Source organism: Bombina bombina, chromosome 6, assembly GCF_027579735.1.
Source record: "Bombina bombina isolate aBomBom1 chromosome 6, aBomBom1.pri, whole genome shotgun sequence".
NCBI lineage: Eukaryota > Metazoa > Chordata > Amphibia > Anura > Bombinatoridae > Bombina > Bombina bombina.
Genome location: NC_069504.1, coordinates 39,542,576 through 39,561,595, shown reverse-complemented (window position 1 = coordinate 39,561,595; position 19,020 = coordinate 39,542,576). Strand labels below are relative to the sequence as shown.

Below are 19,020 nucleotides of genomic sequence, written 5' to 3'. Positions count from 1 at the left end.
CAGCGGTATTGGCTGTCTTTATTTATCCCTCCCTCTCTAGTGACTCTTGCATGGAAGTTCCACATCTTGGGTATCTGCTATCCCATACGTCACTAGCTCATGGACTCTTGCTAATTACATGAAAGAAAACATAATTTATGTAAGAACTTACCTGATAAATTAATTTCTTTCATATTAGCAAGAGTCCATGAGGCCCACCCTTTTTTGTGGTGGTTATGATTTTTTTGTATAAAGCACAATTATTCCAATTCCTTATTTTTGATGCTTTCGCTCCTTTCTTATCACCCCACTTCTTGGCTATTCGTTAAACTGAATTGTGGGTGTGGTGAGGGGTGTATTTATAGGCATTTTGAGGTTTGGGAAACTTTGCCTCTCCTGGTAGGAATGTATATCCCATATGTCACTAGCTCTTACGTCACTAGCTCATGGACTCTTGCTAATATGAAAGAAATGAATTTATCAGGTAAGTTCTTACATACATGTTTTTAGTTACTAAAAGTGTGTTGCAGGATGATTCTCAGTCAGAAGAGAATCATGTTATGCCATCTTATTCTCCCCAAGTGTCACAACCATTAACGCCCGCACAAGCGACGCCAAGTACTTCTAGTGCGTCTAATTCTTTCACCCTACAAGATATGGCCGCAGTTATGAATACTACCCTCAGAGGTTTTATCTAAGCTGCCTGGGTTCCAGGGGAAGCGCAGTAGGTCTGGTGTGAGAGTAAATGCTGAGCCCTCTGACGCTTTATTAGCCATATCAGATGTACCCTCACAATGTTCTGAGTTGGTGGTGAGGGAATTGCTGTCTGAGGGAGAGCTTTCTGATTCAGGAAAGATGTTCCCTCAGACAGACTCGGATATGACGGCTTTTAAATTTAAACTAGAACACCTCCGCTTATTGCTCAGGGAGGTTTTAGCGACTCTGGATGATTGTGACCCTATTTTAGTTCCAGAGAAATTGTGTAAAATGGACAGATATGTAGATGTTCCTGTCTACACTGATGTTTTTCCGGTCCCTAAGAGGATTTCGGACATTGTTACTAAGGAGTGGGATAGACAAGGTATTCAGTTTTCTCCCCCTCCAACTTTTAAGAAAATGTTTCCCATATCAGACGCCATTCGGGACTCGTGGCAGACGGTCCCAAAGGTGGAGGGAGCTATTTCTACCCTGGCTAAGCGTACAACTATACCTATTGAGGACAGTTGTGCTTTCAAAGATCCTATGGATACAAAATTAGAGGATCTCTTAAAGAAAATATTATTCATCAGGGTTTTCTTCTGCAACCTATAGCGTGCATTGTTCCTGTAACTACTGCAGCTGCTTTTTGGTTCGAGGCTCTGGAGGAGGCTCTTCAGGTTGAGACCCCATTGGATGTGTCATCAAAATCTAAGCTTTTAGCCATCCCTTTCAAAGGTAAGACCCTATGATCATTTCAGACATCACTGGAGGAAAAGGCCATGCCCTTCCTCAGGATAAGACAAATAAGATAAGCCCGCTGCTGCCACCAAGACAGCATGAAGGGGTAGCCCCCGATCCGGGACCGGATCTAGTAGGGGGCAGACTTTCTCTCTTTGCTCAGGCTTGGGCAAGAGACGTTCAGGACTCCTGGGCTTTAGAAATCATAACCCAGGGGTATCTTCTAGATTTCAAGGCTTCTCCTCCAAGGGGTAGATTCCATCTTTCTCAATTGTCTGTAAACCAGACAAAAAGAGAGGCGTTCTTACGCTGTGTAGAAGACCTATATACCATGGGAGTGATCTGCCCAGTTCCGAAAACAGAACAGGGGCAGGGGTTTTACTCCAATCTGTTTGTGGTTCCCAAGAAAGAGAGATCCTTCAGACCAATTTTAGATCTCAATCCTAAACACATAGTCCCATCCTTCAAGATGGAGACCATTCGGACTATTTTACCAATGATGAGGGTCAACATATGAACACCATGGACTTAAAGCATGCGTATCTACACATCCCTATCCACAAAGATCATCACCAGTTCCTCAGGTTTGCCTTCCTGGACAAGCATTACCAGTTTGTGGCTCTTCCCTTTGGGTTGGCCACAGCTTCCAGAATTTTCACAAAGGGCTAGGGTCCCTTTTGGCGGTTCTCAGGCCGCGGGGCATAGCAGTGGTGCTTTATCTGGACGATATCTTAATTCAGGCGTCAACTTACCAACTAGCCAAATCTCACACGGACATCGTGTTGGCTTTTCTAAGATCTCACGGGTGGAAGGTGAACGTAAAAGAGTTCACTTATCCCTCTCAAAAGAGTTCCATTCCTGGGAACTCAGAAAATTTTTAATGTCCACCGAATCTATCAGACGGAGGTCAGGAAATCAAAGATTTTAACCACCTGCCGAGCTCTTCATTCCATTCTTCGGCCGTCAGTGGCTCAGTGTATGGAGGTAATCGGTCTAATGGTAGCGGCAATGGACATAGTTCCGTTTGCTCGCTTGCATCTCAGACCAGTGCAACTATGCATGCTCAAACAGTGGAATGGGGATTATGCAGATTTATCTCCTCAGATGAATCTGGATCAAGAGACCAGAGACTCTTCTTTGGTGGTTGTCACAGGATCATCTGTTCCAGGGAATGTATTTCCGCAGGCCAGCATGGGTCATAGTGACGACGGACGCCAGCCTATTGGGCTGGGGTGCAGTCTGGAACTCCCTGAAAGCACAGGGTGTGTGGACTTAGGAGGAGGCTCTCCTCCCGATCAATATTCTAGAACTGAGAGCGATATTCAACGCACTTCAGGCGTGGCCTCAGCTGGCTTCGGCCAGATTCATAAGATTCCAGTCGGACAATATCACGACTGTAGCATATATCAACCGTTAGGGGGGGACAAAGAGTTCTCTAGCGATGATAGAGGTTACCAAAATTCGATGTGCAGAGATGCACTCTTGCCATCTATCAGCAATCTATATCCCAGGAGTGGAGAACTGGGAAGCGGATTTTCTAAGTCGTCAGACTTTTCATCCGGGGGCGTGGGAACTCCATCCGGAGGTGTTTGCACAATTGATACATCAATGGGGCACACCAGAATTGGCTCTGATGACGTCCCGTCAGAACGCCAAACTTCCTTGTTAAGGGTCCAGGTCAAAGGATCCTCAAGCAGTACTGATGGATGCTCTAGCAGTACCCTGGTCGTTCAACCTGGCTTATGTGTTTCCACCATTTCTTCTCCTTCCTCGTTTAATTGCCAGAATCAAACAGGAGAGAGCTTCAGTGATTTTGATAGCACCTGCATGGCCATGCAGGATTTGGTATGCAGACCTGGTGGAGATGTCATCTCTTCCACCATGGACTCTGCCACTGAGACAGAACCTTCTGATTCAAGGTCCGTTCCAGCATCCAAATCTATTTTCTCTGCGGCTGACTGCCTGGAGATTGAACGCTTGATTTTATGTAAGCAGGGATTTTCTGAGTCGGTCATAGATACCTTGATTCAGGCTCGAAAGCCTGTCACTAGGAAAATTTATCATAAGATTTGGAGTAAATATCTTTATTGGTGTGAATCCAAAGGCTACTCATGGAGTAAGATCAGTATTCCTAGGATTTTGTCCTTTCTCCAAGAAGGATTGGAGAAGGGGCTATCGGCTAGTTCCCTAAAGGGACAGATATCTGCTTTATCAATTTTACTGCACAAGCGTCTGGCGGATGTTCCAGACGTTCAGTCGTTCTGTCAGGCTTTAGTTAGAATCAAGCCTGTGTTTAAACCTTTTGCTCCGCCATGGAGTTTGAATTTAGTTCTTAAAGTTCTTCAAGGGGTTCCATTTGAACCTATGCATTCCATAGATATTAAGCTTCTATCTTGGAAAGTTCTGTTTTTAGTTGCTATCTCTGAACTATCTGCATTGCAATGCGACTCGCCTTATCTTGTTTTCCATGCTGATAAGATGGTTTTGGGTACCAAACCTGGATTCCTTCCTAAGGTTGTTACTAATAAGAATATTATTCAGGAGATTATTGTTCCTTCTCTGTGTCCTAATCCTTCCTCTAACAAGGAGCGTCTGTTGCACAACTTGGACGTGGTTCGTGCTTTGAAGTTTTACTTGCAAATGACCAAAGATTTCCGTCAAACATCTTCTTTGTTGTCTATTCTGGAAAACGTAGGGGTCAAAAAGCTACGGCTACCTCTTTCTTTTTGGCTGAAAAGCATCATCCGTTTGGCATACGAGACTGCTGGACAGCAGCCTCCTGAAAGAATTACAGCTCACTCTACTAGAGCGGTGGCTTCCACATGGGCTTTTAAAAATGATGCTTCTGTTGAACAGATTTGTAAGGCTGCGACTTGGTCTTCGCTTCATACCTTTTCCAAATTTTCCAAATTTGATACTTTTGCTTCTTCGAAGGCTATTTTTGGGAGAAAAGTTCTTCAAGCAGTGGTGCCTTCTGTTTAGCCATCTGTCTTGTCCTTCCCGTTCATCCGTGTCCTGTAGCTTTGGTATTGTATTCCACAAGTAAAGGATGAATCCGTGGACTCCTCGTACCTTATAGAAGAAAAGTAAATTTATGCTTACCTGATAAATTAATTTCTTCTATGGTACGACGAGTCCACGGCCTGCCCTGTCAATTTAAGACAGATTATATATATTTTTTTATTTAAACTTCAGTCACCTCTGCACCTTTTTTAGTTTTTCCTTTTTCTTCCTTACCTTCAGTCGAATGACTGGGGGGTGGAGCTAAGGAAGGAGCTATATAGACGGCTCTGCTGTGGTGCTCTTTGCCACTTTCTGTTAGCAAGAGGATAATATCCCACAAGTAAAGGATGAATCTGTGGACTCGTCGTACCATAGAAGAAATTAATTTATCAGGTAGGCATAAATTTACTTTTCTGTGGTGGTGCCCTCAGTTTAGATCCGCCTGTTTTGTTTCTCCCTCCCTTTCCATTCTGTGTACTCTAGCTTGGGTATTGGTTCACACTAGTAATTAGAATGGATTCATGGACTCTCCATGCCATTGGAAAGAAAACAAAATTTATACTTACCTGATGATAAATTCTTTTCTTTCCTGGCATGGAGAGTCCACGACCCGCCCTTAAGTCATTTTTAGACGGCTTAGTTTAATTCATTTCTAAACTTCTGGCACCTCTATAACCTTTGTGTCCTCTTCTCTTCCATATTCCTTTGACTGAATGACTGGGGGATTGGGGGAAGTGAGGACACTTAAAGGGACACTGAGCCCAAATTTTTCTTTTTGTGATTCAGATAGAGCTTGCAACTTTCTAATTTACTCCTATTATCAAATTTTCTTTATTCTCTTGCTATGTTTATTTGAAAAGCAAGAATGTAACTTTAGATGCCGGCCCATCTTTGGTGAACAACCTGGGTTGTCCTTGCTGATTGGACAGCACCAATAAACTAATGCTGTCTATGGTCTGAACCAAAAATTTGCTGGCTCCTTAGCTTAGATGCCTTTTTTTTTTTTTTTTTTTTCAAATAAAGATAGCAAGAAAAATAAGAAAAATTGATAATAGGAGTAAATTTAAAAAAAAAAGAAAAATATTGGGTTCAGTATCCCTTTAAAACTTTGCTGGGGTGTTCTTTGCCGCCTCCTGGTGGCCAGGAGTTGAATTCCCACTAGTAATTAGAATGGATTTGTGGATTCCATGCCAGGAAAGAGAATAATTTATCAGGTTAGCATACATTTTGTTTTCTAAGCCTTTGAAGGCCACCTCTTATATCCAGTGCTTTGTGACAGTTTCATGGTTAGACACTGCTAGTTCATTTGTGCCATATAGATAACATTGTGCTCACTGCCACAGTTATTTATTAGTCAGCATTGATTAGCTAAAATGCAAGTCTGTAAAAAGCTCTGAGATAAGGGGGCTGTCTGCAGAGGCTTAGAAACAAGGTCATCAGAGGTAAAACATATATTAATATAACCGTGTTGGTTATGCAAAACTAGGGAATGGGTAATAAAGGGATTATCTATTTTTAAACAATAAAAATTCTGGAGTAGACTGTCCCTCTAACAGTGATTTTCTGCTAAAAGTAATTGGATACATTTTTTTTTTTCTCTAAAAGATTGTGATCGACCCAAAGTGTTATTGCAGGGTCTTTATTAGGCATTTGTTGATTATAATTTCGACTGTACTGGTCTTTTAAACCCGCAGATCCTATTTCATCAGTTTAAAAAGCAGCGGTCTTTGCCGTTAATGCATGGGCTCGGGAAAATGTTTTTTGTCTGTTTTTATCTATGTTTATGTAATTCTAGAATGATGCAGCTAGTTCAGTGCCATTATGTCAAGCTGACTGAGATAAATGTAGGGACTCATCTGGACATAGGACAAGTCAAGTGTGAGGTTTCACAATGCAAATGGATATGGTCACATAGATGACTCAAGCTAATATTTCTAATCAAATCCCGTTTTTAGTGAGGAATGGTTCATTGTCTGAACTATCAGACAATAAGAATTTTATATATATAATGAGACCTGTTCACAGACAAATGTCACTTAAAGCGAATTCCTTTGGTTATGCACTTTCACTGTGTTTAATAGAGAGTTACTGAAACGTTTATCCCGGTAGTGTTTTATCTAACCTGAGATATGTAGTGCTGTATTGTACAGATGGTAAGAGTGGCGCTAAGGTTTAATCAGGCTTTCTTTTGCTTGCCAGGCCGTTGGTGTACACTGTATCCATACTGCTGCCTGTTGCGTACATTATAGGACTCATCTTTACCTTGAAAACACATTCACATATTTATGACATTCACATCAGCGACTGCCATGGTAAGAGGGCATCAGATGCGCTGGGCTTAATGACTGAATTAATACAATATGAGAAGCTGGGTGCTAAGCAAATAAAATATTCTTATCAATATTTTATTATAAACCTTCTTGGTTCAAGGCATGAATGAGTGTACTACATCTTCTAAATCATATGCTCATGTATTTGTGTATGTACTTGTGTATATAGTGTGTGTGTATGTATTTGTGTGTGTGTGTGATCTTTATCCCCATCCCACACACTGTTGGTATCTAATTATGTGTATATGTGTTTATATGTATGTATTGGGGTGTGTGTGTATATGTGTGATCTTTATCTCTATCCTACACACTGTTGGTATCTAATTATGTGTATATGTGTTTATATGTATGTATTGGGGTGTGTGTGTGTGTATATGTGTGATCTTTATCTCTATCCTACACACTGTTGGTATATCTAATTATGTGTATGTGTTGGTACGTATGTATTAGTGTGTGTATTTGTTATATTTCCCTCTCACACTGTTGGTATATCTGTAATTATGTGTATATATGTGTTTATGTACTTATATCTGTCCCTATCTCACACTGTTCATGGTGTTTTCTTGCAAAATCGTATATTTGTTTTTCCAAGAGAACCTTCCTGTGTCTAAGCATCATATCACTCACTTGTCAGCTGTATTTATTCCTCATGTATTTGCTCTCTAGTACCTGGTCACCATCACAGTGCAGTGGTGCACTGGTCTCGCTGGCGAGCAATGGTAATACTGATTGTCTCTACATTACTAATGTCAGCATGTGCAGACCTTGCCACAGAACACATCAGTCCAATTCTAAAAGGTGCCACAGTGTCGCAGGTAAGTGGTCATGTTTATGTAGAGTACTAAGATGCTTACAATTCAAACATATTAGTGTCCAGTAGTGCACAATCATTTTACACTAAAGATTTGTTCATTATTATTTTGATTGGGCTGACATGATTACAAAATAGACATCTTTGAGACTTCCTGGTAGTGGTGCCAAATAGAATTTGAAAAAAATTGCTCCTGAGTAACATTTTAATCTTGAAGGATTTTACACACTCATTGAGTTAAATAAGTTTATATATTTAAGTTGTCTAAGTTAATGTGGTTAATGTGTGCAGGATCATTTTCTCATCCTTTTTAAATCTCAAATAATAACAGTACAGAGTTTGTCTGTCTTTTACTAGCTTTCAAACATTTTCAATTGAACAGTGCCCACACATTTTAATCACTTGGCCAACGATTGCGCAGGTAACATTTTTGTGTGCACGACGCTAAACAAGTTAGAGAGAACATTGCTCCTGAGCAGGACTTGGCTGGTCAGTCCATTAGAAGCAGTGACTCACCATAGTTATCCAGACTCGGTAATGTTAGTATTACATGTGGTAACGAATTGGAGCATGACTTATTTGCACTGTTTCCTATAAAGGAATCCCTAGTGTATTTGGCATATAGAGGATTTAGATGGGTAACAAAGGTTGACCCATAGCAACATATACGTGAAAAGCCAGTGTTAGACCTCATTTGATGATCTTAATATTCCCTTGATACAATGACCTGGAATTGATTTATTTCTTGACTTATCAGATGCTATAATTGGAAACTGTGTAACTGTTTATTTGTCATCAGTACTTTATTGGGGTGACTGTCCTGGCCATGATCCCTGAGCTTCCGGAGATTGTGAATGGAATCCAGTTTGCTCTTCTGAACAATCTGAGTTTAAGGTAAGTACTGAATGTTTGAAGAGATCTGTATATTGGCTTAATCAAACAAGAACACAGCGCCTATACAGGGAGTGAAGAATTATTAGGCAAGTTGTATTTTTGAGGATTAATTTTATTATTGAACAACCATGTTCTCAATGAACCCAAAAAACTCATTAATATCAAAGCTGAATAGTTTTGGAAGTAGTTTTTAGTTTGTTTTTAGTTATAGCTATTTTAGGGGGATATCTGTGTGTGCAGGTGACTATTACTGTGCATAATTATTAGGCAACTTAACAAAAAACAAATATATACCCATTTCAATTATTTATTTTTACCAGTGAAACCAATATAACATCTCAACATTCACAAATATACATTTCTGACATTCAAAAACAAAACAAAAACAAATCAGTGACCAATATAGCCACCTTTCTTTGCAAGTACACTCAAAAGCCTGCCATCCATGGATTCTGTCAACATTGCGTGCAGCAGCAACCACAGCCTCCCAGACACTGTTCAGAGAGGTGTACTGTTTCTTTCATGTAATTAGCAAGAGTCCATGAGCTAGTGACGTATGGGATATACATTCCTACCAGGAGGGGCAAAGTTTCCCAAACCTCAAAATGCCTATAAATTCACCCCTCACCACACCCACAATTCAGTTTTACAAACTTTGCCTCCGATGGAGGTGGTGAAGTAAGTTTGTGCTAGATTCTACGTTGATATGCGCTCCGCAGCAAGTTGGAGCCCGGTTTTCCTCTCAGCGTGCAGTGAATGTCAGAGGGATGTGAGGAGAGTATTGCCTATTTGAATGCAGTGATCTCCTTCTAAGGGGTCTATTTCATAGGTTCTCTGTTATCGGTCGTAGAGATTCATCTCTTACCTCCCTTTTCAGATCGACGATATACTCTTATATATACCATTACCTCTACTGATTCTCGTTTCAGTACTGGTTTGGCTATCTACTATATGTAGATGAGTGTCCTGGGGTAAGTAAGTCTTATTTTCTGTGACACTCCTAGCTATGGTTGGGCACTTAGTTTATAAAGTTCTAAATATATGTATTCAAACATTTATTTGCCTTGACTCAGAATGTTCAACTTTCCTTATTTTCAGACAGTCAGTTTCATATTTGGGATAATGCATTTTAATTTAACATTTTTTCTTACCTTAAAATTTGACTTTTTCCCTGTGGGCTGTTAGGCTCGCGGGGGCTGAAAATGCTTCATTTTATTGCGTCATTCTTGGCGCGGACTTTTTTGGCGCAAAAATTCTATTTCCGTTTCCGGCGTCATACGTGTCGCCGGAAGTTGCGTCATTTTTTGACGTTATTTTGCGCCAAAAATGTCGGCGTTCCGGATGTGGCGTCATTTTTGGCGCCAAAAAGCATTTAGGCGCCAAATAATGTGGGCATCTTATTTGGCGCGAAAAAATATGGGCGTCAATTTTGTCTCCACATTATTTAAGTCTCATTTTTTATTGCTTCTGGTTGCTAGAAGCTTGTTCTTTGGCATTTTTTCCCATTCCTGAAACTGTCATTTAAGGAATTTGATCAATTTTGCTTTATATATATGTTGTTTTTTCTCTTACATATTGCAAGATGTCTCACGTTGCATCTGAGTCAGAAGATACTACAGGAAAATCGCTGTCAAGTGCTGAATCTACCAAAGCTAAGTGTATCTGCTGTAAACTTTTGGTAGCTATTCCTCCAGCTGTTGTTTGTATTGATTGTCATGACAAACTTGTTAAAGCAGATAATATTTCCTTTAGTAAAGTACCATTGCCTGTTGCAGTTCCTTCAACATCTAAGGTGCAGAATGTTCCTGATAATATAAGAGATTTTGTTTCTGAATCCATAAAGAAGGCTATGTCTGTTATTTCTCCTTCTAGTAAACGTAAAAAATCTTTTAAAACTTCTCTCCCTACAGATGAATTTTTAACTGAACATCATCATTCTGATTCTGATGATTCCTCTGGTTCAGAGGATTCTGTCTCAGAGGTTGATGCTGATAAATCTTCATATTTATTTAAAATGGAATTTATTCGTTCTTTACTTAAAGAAGTCCTAATTGCTTTAGAAATAGAGGATTCTGGTCCTCTTGATACTAAATCTAAACGTTTAAATAAGGTTTTTAAAACTCCTGTAGTTATTCCAGAAGTTTTTCCTGTCCCTGATGCTATTTCTGCAGTAATTTCCAAAGAATGGGATAATTTGGGTAATTCATTTACTCCTTCTAAACGTTTTAAGCAATTATATCCTGTGCCGTCTGACAGATTAGAATTTTGGGACAAGATCCCTAAAGTTGATGGGGCTATTTCTACCCTTGCTAAACGTACTACTATTCCTACGTCAGATGGTACTTCGTTTAAGGATCCTCTAGATAGGAAAATTGAGTCCTTTCTAAGAAAAGCTTATCTGTGTTCAGGTAATCTTCTTAGACCTGCTATATCTTTGGCGGATGTTGCTGCAGCTTCAACTTTTTTGGTTGGAAACTTTAGCGCAACAAGTAACACATCGTGATTCTCATGATATTATTATTCTTCTTCAACATGCTAATAATTTTATCTGTGATGCCATTTTTGATATTATCAGAGTTGATGTCAGGTTTATGTCTCTAGCTATTTTAGCTAGAAGAGCTTTATGGCTTAAAACTTGGAATGCTGATATGGCTTCTAAATCAACTTTACTTTCCATTTCTTTCCAGGGTAACAAATTATTTGGTTCTCAGTTGGATTCCATTATTTCAACTGTTACTGGTGGGAAAGGAACTTTTTTACCACAGGATAAAAAATCTAAAGGTAAAAACAGGGCTAATCGTTTTCGTTCCTTTCGTTTCAACAAAGAACAAAAGCCTGATCCTTCATCCTCAGGAGCAGTTTCAGTTTGGAGACCATCTCCAGTCTGTAATAAATCCAAGCCAGCTAGAAAGGCAAAGCCTGCTTCTAAGTCCACATGAAGGTGCGGCCCTCATTCCAGCTCAGCTGGTAGGGGGCAGGTTACGTTTTTTCAAGGAAATTTGGATCAATTCTGTTCACAATCTTTGGATTCAGAGCATTGTTTCAGAAGGGTACAGAATTTGTTTCAAGTTGAGACCTCCTGCAAAGAGATTTTTTCTTTCCCGTGTCCCAGTAAATCCAATAAAAGCTCAAGCATTTCTGAAATGTGTTTCAGATCTAGAGTTGACTGGAGTAATTATGCCAGTTCCAGTTCCGGAACAGGGGATGGGGTTTTATTCAAATCTCTTCATTGTACCAAAGAAGGAGAATTCTTTCAGACCAGTTCTGGATCTAAAAATATTGAATCGTTATGTAAGGATACCAACGTTCAAGATGGTAACTGTAAGGACTATCATACCTTCTGTTCAGCAAGGGAATTATATGTCCACAATAGATTTACAGGATGCATATCTGCATATTCCGATTCATCCAGATCATTATCAGTTCCTGAGATTCTTGTTTCTGGACAAGCATTACCAGTTTGTGGCTCTGCCGTTTGGCCTAGCTACAGCTCCAAGAATTTTTACAAAGGTTCTCGGTGCCCTGCTGTCTGTAATCAGAGAACAGGGTATTGTGGTATTTCCTTATTTGGACGATATCTTGGTACTTGCTCAGTCTTTACATTTAGCAGAATCTCATACGAATCGACTTGTGTTGTTTCTTCAAGATCATGGTTGGAGGATCAATTTACCAAAAAGTTCTTTGATTCCTCAGACAAGGGTAACCTTTCTGGGTTTCCAGATGGATTCAGTGTCCATGACTCTGTCTTTAACAGACAAGAGACGTCTAAAGTTGATTACAGCTTGTCGAAACCTTCAGTCACAATCATTCCCTTCGGTAGCCTTATGCATGGAAATTCTAGGTCTTATGACTGCTGCATCGGACGCGATCCCCTTTGCTCGTTTTCACATGCGACCTCTTCAGCTCTGTATGCTGAAGCAATGGTGCAAGGATTACACGAAGATATCTCAATTAATATCTTTAAAACCGATTGTTCGACACTCTCTAACATGGTGGACAGATCACCATCGTTTAATTCAGGGGGCTTCTTTTGTGCTTCCGACCTGGACTGTAATTTCAACAGATGCAAGTCTCACAGGTTGGGGAGCTGTGTGGGGATCTCTGACGGCACAAGGAGTTTGGGAATCTCAGGAGGTGAGATTACCGATCAATATTTTGGAACTCCGTGCAATTTTCAGAGCTCTTCAGTTTTGGCCTCTTCTGAAGAGAGAATCGTTCATTTGTTTTCAGACAGACAATGTCACAACTGTGGCATACATCAATCATCAAGGAGGGACTCACAGTCCTCTGGCTATGAAAGAAGTATCTCGAATTTTGGTTTGGGCGGAATCCAGCTCCTGTCTAATCTCTGCGGTTCATATCCCAGGTGTAGACAATTGGGAAGCGGATTATCTCAGTCGCCAAACGTTGCATCCGGGCGAATGGTCTCTTCACCCAGATGTATTTCTTCAGATTGTTCAAATGTGGGAACTTCCAGAAATAGATCTGATGGCGTCCCATCTAAACAAGAAACTTCCCAGGTATCTGTCCAGATCCCGGGATCCTCAGGCGGAGGCAGTGGATGCATTATCACTTCCTTGGAAGTATCATCCTGCCTATATCTTTCCGCCTCTAGTTCTTCTTCCAAGAGTAATCTCCAAGATTCTGAAGGAATGCTCGTTTGTTCTGCTGGTAGCTCCGGCATGGCCTCACAGGTTTTGGTATGCGGATCTTGTCCGGATGGCCTCTTGCCAACCGTGGACTCTTCCGTTAAGACCAGACCTTCTGTCACAAGGTCCTTTTTTCCATCAGGATCTGAAATCCTTAAATTTAAAGGTATGGAGATTGAACGCTTGATTCTTGGTCAAAGAGGTTTCTCTGACTCTGTGATTAATACTATGTTACAGGCTCGTAAATCTGTATCTCGAGAGATATATTATTGAGTCTGGAAGACTTATATTTCTTGGTGTCTTTCTCATCATTTTTCCTGGCATTCTTTTAGAATACCGAGAATTTTACAGTTCCTTCAGGATGGTTTAGATAAGGGTTTGTCCGCAAGTTCTTTGAAAGGACAAATCTCTGCTCTTTCTGTTCTTTTTCACAGAAAGATTGCTATTCTTCCTGATATTCATTGTTTTGTACAAGCTTTGGTTCGTATAAAACCTGTCATTAAGTCAATTTCTCCTCCTTGGAGTTTGAATTTGGTTCTGGGAGCTCTTCAAGCTCATCCGTTTGAACCTATGCATTCATTGGACATTAAATTACTTTCTTGGAAAGTTTTGTTCCTTTTGGCCATCTCTTCTGCCAGAAGAGTTTCTGAATTATCTGCTCTTTCTTGTGAGTCTCCTTTTCTGATTTTTCATCAGGATAAGGCGGTGTTGCGAACTTCTTTTGAATTTTTACCTAAAGTTGTGAATTCCAACAACATTAGTAGAGAAATTGTGGTTCCTTCATTATGTCCTAATCCTAAGAATTCTAAGGAGAAATCGTTGCATTCTTTGGATGTTGTTAGAGCTTTGAAATATTATGTTGAAGCTACGAAATCTTTTCGTAAGACTTCTAGTCTATTTGTTATCTTTTCCGGTTCTAGAAAAGGCCAGAAAGCTTCTGCCATTTCTTTGGCATCTTGGTTGAAATCTTTAATTCATCTTGCCTATGTTGAGTCGGGTAAAACTCCGCCTCAGAGAATTACAGCTCATTCTACTAGGTCAGTTTCTACTTCCTGGGCGTTTAGGAATGAAGCTTCGGTTGACCAGATCTGCAAAGCAGCAACTTGGTCCTCTTTGCATACTTTTACTAAATTCTACCATTTTGATGTATTTTCTTCTTCTGAAGCATTTTTTGGTAGAAAAGTACTTCAGGCAGCGGTTTCAGTTTGAATCTTCTGCTTATGTTTTTCGTTAAACTTTATTTTGGGTGTGGATTATTTTCAGCAGGAATTGGCTGTCTTTATTTTTATCCCTCCCTCTCTAGTGACTCTTGTGTGGAAAGATCCACTTCTTGGGTAGTCATTATCCCATACGTCACTAGCTCATGGACTCTTGCTAATTACATGAAAGAAAACATAATTTATGTAAGAACTTACCTGATAAATTAATTTCTTTCATATTAGCAAGAGTCCATGAGGCCCGCCCTTTTTTTGTGGTGGTTATGATTTTGTATAGAGCACAATTATTCCAATTCCTTATTTTATATGCTTTCGCACTTTATCACCCCACTTCTTGGCTATTCGTTAAACTGAATTGTGGGTGTGGTGAGGGGTGTATTTATAGGCATTTTGAGGTTTGGGAAACTTTGCCCCTCCTGGTAGGAATGTATATCCCATACGTCACTAGCTCATGGACTCTTGCTAATATGAAAGAAATGAATTTATCAGGTAAGTTCTTACATAAATTATGTTTTTTCCTCCTTGTAAATCTCACATTTGATGATGGACCACAGGTTCTCAATGGGGTTCAGATCAGGTGAACAAGGAGGCCATGTCATTAGATTTTCTTCTTTTATACCCTTTCTTGCCAGCCACGCTGTGGAGTACTTGGACGCGTGTGATGGAGCATTGTCCTGCATGAAAATCATGTTTTTCTTGAAGGATGCAGACTTCTTCCTGTACCAGTGCTTGAAGGAGGTGTCTTCCAGAAACTGGCAGTAGGACTGGGAGTTGAGCTTGACTCCATCCTCAACCCGAAAAGGCCCCACAAGGTCATCTTTGATGATACCAGCCCAAACCAGTACTCCACCTCCACCTTGCTGGCATCTGAGTCGGACTGGAGCTCTCTGCCCTTTACCAATCCAGCCACGGGCCCATCCATCTGGCCCATCAAGACTCACTCTCATTTCATCAAACTTTAGAAAAATCAGTCTTGAGATATTTCTTGGCCCAGTCTTGAAGTTTCAGCTTGTGTGTCTTGTTCAGTGGTGGTCGTCTTTCAGCCTTTCTTACCTTGGCCATGTCTCTGAGTATTGCACACCTTGTGCTTTTGGGCACTCCAGTGATGTTACAGCTCTGAAATATGGCCAAAATGGTGGCAAGTGGCATCTTGGCAGCTGCACGCTTGACTTTTCTCAGTTCATGGGCAGTTATTTTGCGCCTTGGTTTTTCCACACGCTTCTTGCGACCCTGTTGACTATTTTGAATGAAACGTTTGATTGTTCGATGATCACGCTTCAGAAGCTTTGCAATTTTAAGAGTGCTGCATCCCTCTGCAAGATATCTCACTATTTTTGACTTTTCTGAGCCTGTCAAGTCCTTCTTTTGACCCATTTTGCCAAAGGAAAGGAAGTTGCCTAATAATTATGCACTAGAATCAAAATAATGGAAAACAGCACACCAATTTTCCTCTTTCAGTGGGGCACGGAGCAACAGACTTGCCAAGTCTCACCAGAGTCCATGAATTTCAAGAAACTCCAGCCACCAATTTCTTTAAAAGACCTTTATTCTTTGTGTCATGGGTCCCATTGATAATACAACGTTTCAAGCCAGCATTAGGCTCTTAGTCATGTACCATGTACATGACTAAGAGCTTAATGCTGGCTTGAAACGTTGTATTATCAATGGGACCCATGACAAAAGAATAAAGGTCTTTTAAAGAAATTGGTGGCTGGAGTTTCTTGAAATTCATAATAATTATGCACACCTGATATAGGGTGTTGATGTCATTAGACCACACCCCTTCTCATTACAGAGATGCACATCACCTAATATGCTTAATTGGTAGGCTTTCGAGCCTATACAGCTTGGAGTAAGACAACATGCATAAAGAGGATGATGTGGTCAAAATACTCATTTGCCTAATAATTCTGCACTCCCTGTATATGGGAACGAAGCTTTTAGATAGAGCAATTCTACAGAATCATTGTTCTGTCTTTGGTTTTGAAGATGTGAATTGCTTACTGAGCTTGAGTTTTAGAAATTAGATTTGTGTGGATTTAAACAAAATATATTACGTATATGTATGGTAACCACAATGCAAAATTCTACCTTTTTAAAACATTGTGCTATGTTCACTTGGTAAAATATATAAATGTTTATCTTGGCTCACCCTGGCCAATATTCACCAATGAGAACCCTCCTCTCCTATTGAGGGTGGACATAACTAACCACTCCCCATGTTTTAAAACTATACGAAACCATTATACCTAGTTCCCTCCTGTTAGTTCTGTCCAAAGTTGGGGCAAGACTAATTTTCTCCTCTGTGGGATGCTGAAGAGGATCACTGGGTCTCTGAGGCATTTGGGCTGCCTTTTGTGCTGTGGTCGTTCTACTTGTGATTCTCTGAAAGTGCTCTGGTGGGCGCCGCTACTTGGGTCGTGTAACATCAGGTCTGGTGTGCACACATGCATTGCATTATAGATGAAAAACCTGGCACTGACCATAGGACCGACATGTGCTGGTCTCGATGCTGGTATTCCTCCTTTAGCTACTGTAAGTCCTACAACCTGCGTAGCTACACTGTTGCACCTCCGCACACCACTTGTCACAGCTCTCATATCTCTGCCTGCAGCTCATCTGCTTTCATTATTTCCTGTAAGGTGCATTTCTGCTCCATATGTATTTACAGATCTCAAGCTGCACTTTTTTTTCTCAGGTGTACTGTTTATTGCATACAATGGGCTCTACATTTATCTATGGTCTTTTGTTTGCTTGCAGATTGGACCCCGAAACTTAAGGCTCATCCTTCATGTGCCATATGGATTAATGAAGTGTGGCAAGATAAAATTTGCTTTGTATGAATATTCCAGATCTATGGTGGCAGCTTTGCCTTCTTTTTTTAAGCCTTTGGAAACTTCTGTTAAACCTAGCGGTTTTGCACACCTGTCTGATTCTGCCTCTAAATAGATTTTATAAGGTCCATTAAAGAAACACGGCATTGTGGATGATCCTCCTTCTTCCTCTGGTTTAAGCCCACACTTGAATTTAAGAATAATTCCCTGTATATGATGCAGTTGTTAATACCTAAGGAACTGTAAGAAAACATTTCCTTTGCCTAAAACAATATTTGAATTGTTTTCCTCTCCATTACGAGGTTACTCTGCAGAATTCATACATAAAAAACAACCTTTCTAGAATTTATTCCATACTGGCCAAGGAGATATTTGCTTACTCTTCTTTAGATGCGAGCTCTGCAACCTTCCATGGTTTCTTCTGGGGACTCAACATATTGCAGCAGGGTAGAATTTGGCATCTGCATCAAGAACACCTCCATCTGGCAGTTCGGTGGCTGAGTGGGATAGGCTATAAAAGTTGAATATCCCTGCTTTAGTAATTCTGTCATTATTGCAAGCAAGAACAAAATCTAGTTCATGTACATATTAGAGTATATGGGTGGTTATCTTCTCTTGGATGTTGAGTAGAGGTTTCTTTCTCCAACATAGGTGTGTCCGGTCCACGGCGTCATCCTTACTTGTGGGATATTCTCTTCCCCAACAGGAAATGGCAAAGAGCCCAGCAAAGCTGGTCACATGATCCCTCCTAGGCTCCGCCTACCCCAGTCATTCTCTTTGCCGTTGTACAGGCAACATCTCCACGGAGATGGCTTAGAGTTTTTTAGTGTTTAACTGTAGTTTTTATTATTCAATCAAGAGTTTGTTATTTTAAAATAGTGCTGGTATGTACTATTTACTCAGAAACAGAAAAGAGATGAAGATTTCTGTTTGTATGAGGAAAAATGATTTTAGCAACCGTTACTAAAATCCATGGCTGTTCCACACAGGACTGTTGAGAGGAATTAACTTCAGTTGGGGGAACAGTGAGCAGTCTCTTGCTGCTTGAGGTATGACACATTCTAACAAGACGATGTAATGCTGGAAGCTGTCATTTTCCCTATGGGATCCGGTAAGCCATGTTTATTAAGATAGTAAATAAGGGCTTCACAAGGGCTTATTAAGACTGTAGACTTTTTCTGGGCTAAATCGATTCATTATTAACACATATTTAGCCTTGAGGAATCATTTAATCTGGGTATTTTGATAAGATTATATCGGCAGGCACTGTTTTAGACACCTTATTCTTTAGGGGCTTTCCCAAATCATAGGCAGAGCCTCATTTTCGCGCCGGTGTTGCGCACTTGTTTTTGAGAGGCATGACATGCAGTCGCATGTGTGAGGAGCTCTGATACATAGAAAAGACTTTCTGAAGGCGTCATTTGGTATCGTATTCCCCTTTGGGCTTGGTTGGGTCTCAGCAAAGCAGATACCAGGGACTGTAAAGGGGTTAAAGTTAAAAACGGCTCCGGTTCCGTTATTTTAAGGGTTAAAGCTTCCAAATTTGGTGTGCAATACTTTTAAAGCTTTAAGACACTGTGGTGAAATTTTGGTGAATTTTGAACAATTCCTTCATATTTTTTCGCAATTGCAGTAATAAAGTGTGTTCAGTTTAAAATTTAAAGTGACAGTAACGGTTTTATTTTAAAACGTTTTTTGTACTTTGTTATCAAGTTTATGCCTGTTTAACATGTCTGAACTACCAGATAGACTGTGTTCTGTATGTGGGGAAGCCAGAGTTCCTTCTCATTTAATTAAATGTGATTTATGTGACAATGACAATGATGCCCAAGATGATTCCTCAAGTGAGGGGAGTAAGCATGGTAC

General features: G+C 40.3%; 1 protein-coding gene across 1 annotated transcript in view; it reads left to right on the top strand.

The window, feature by feature from the left end:
- LOC128662571 (uncharacterized) overlaps positions 1-19,020 on the top strand; it is a 249,132-nt gene that overhangs the window by 141,024 nt on the left and 89,088 nt on the right. Inside the window, exons 15-17 of the mRNA XM_053716379.1 lie at positions 6,619-6,731; positions 7,416-7,564; positions 8,360-8,454. Coding sequence (XP_053572354.1) covers positions 6,619-6,731; positions 7,416-7,564; positions 8,360-8,454 — 357 coding nt within the window. The remainder of the gene's footprint in view (positions 1-6,618; positions 6,732-7,415; positions 7,565-8,359; positions 8,455-19,020) is intronic.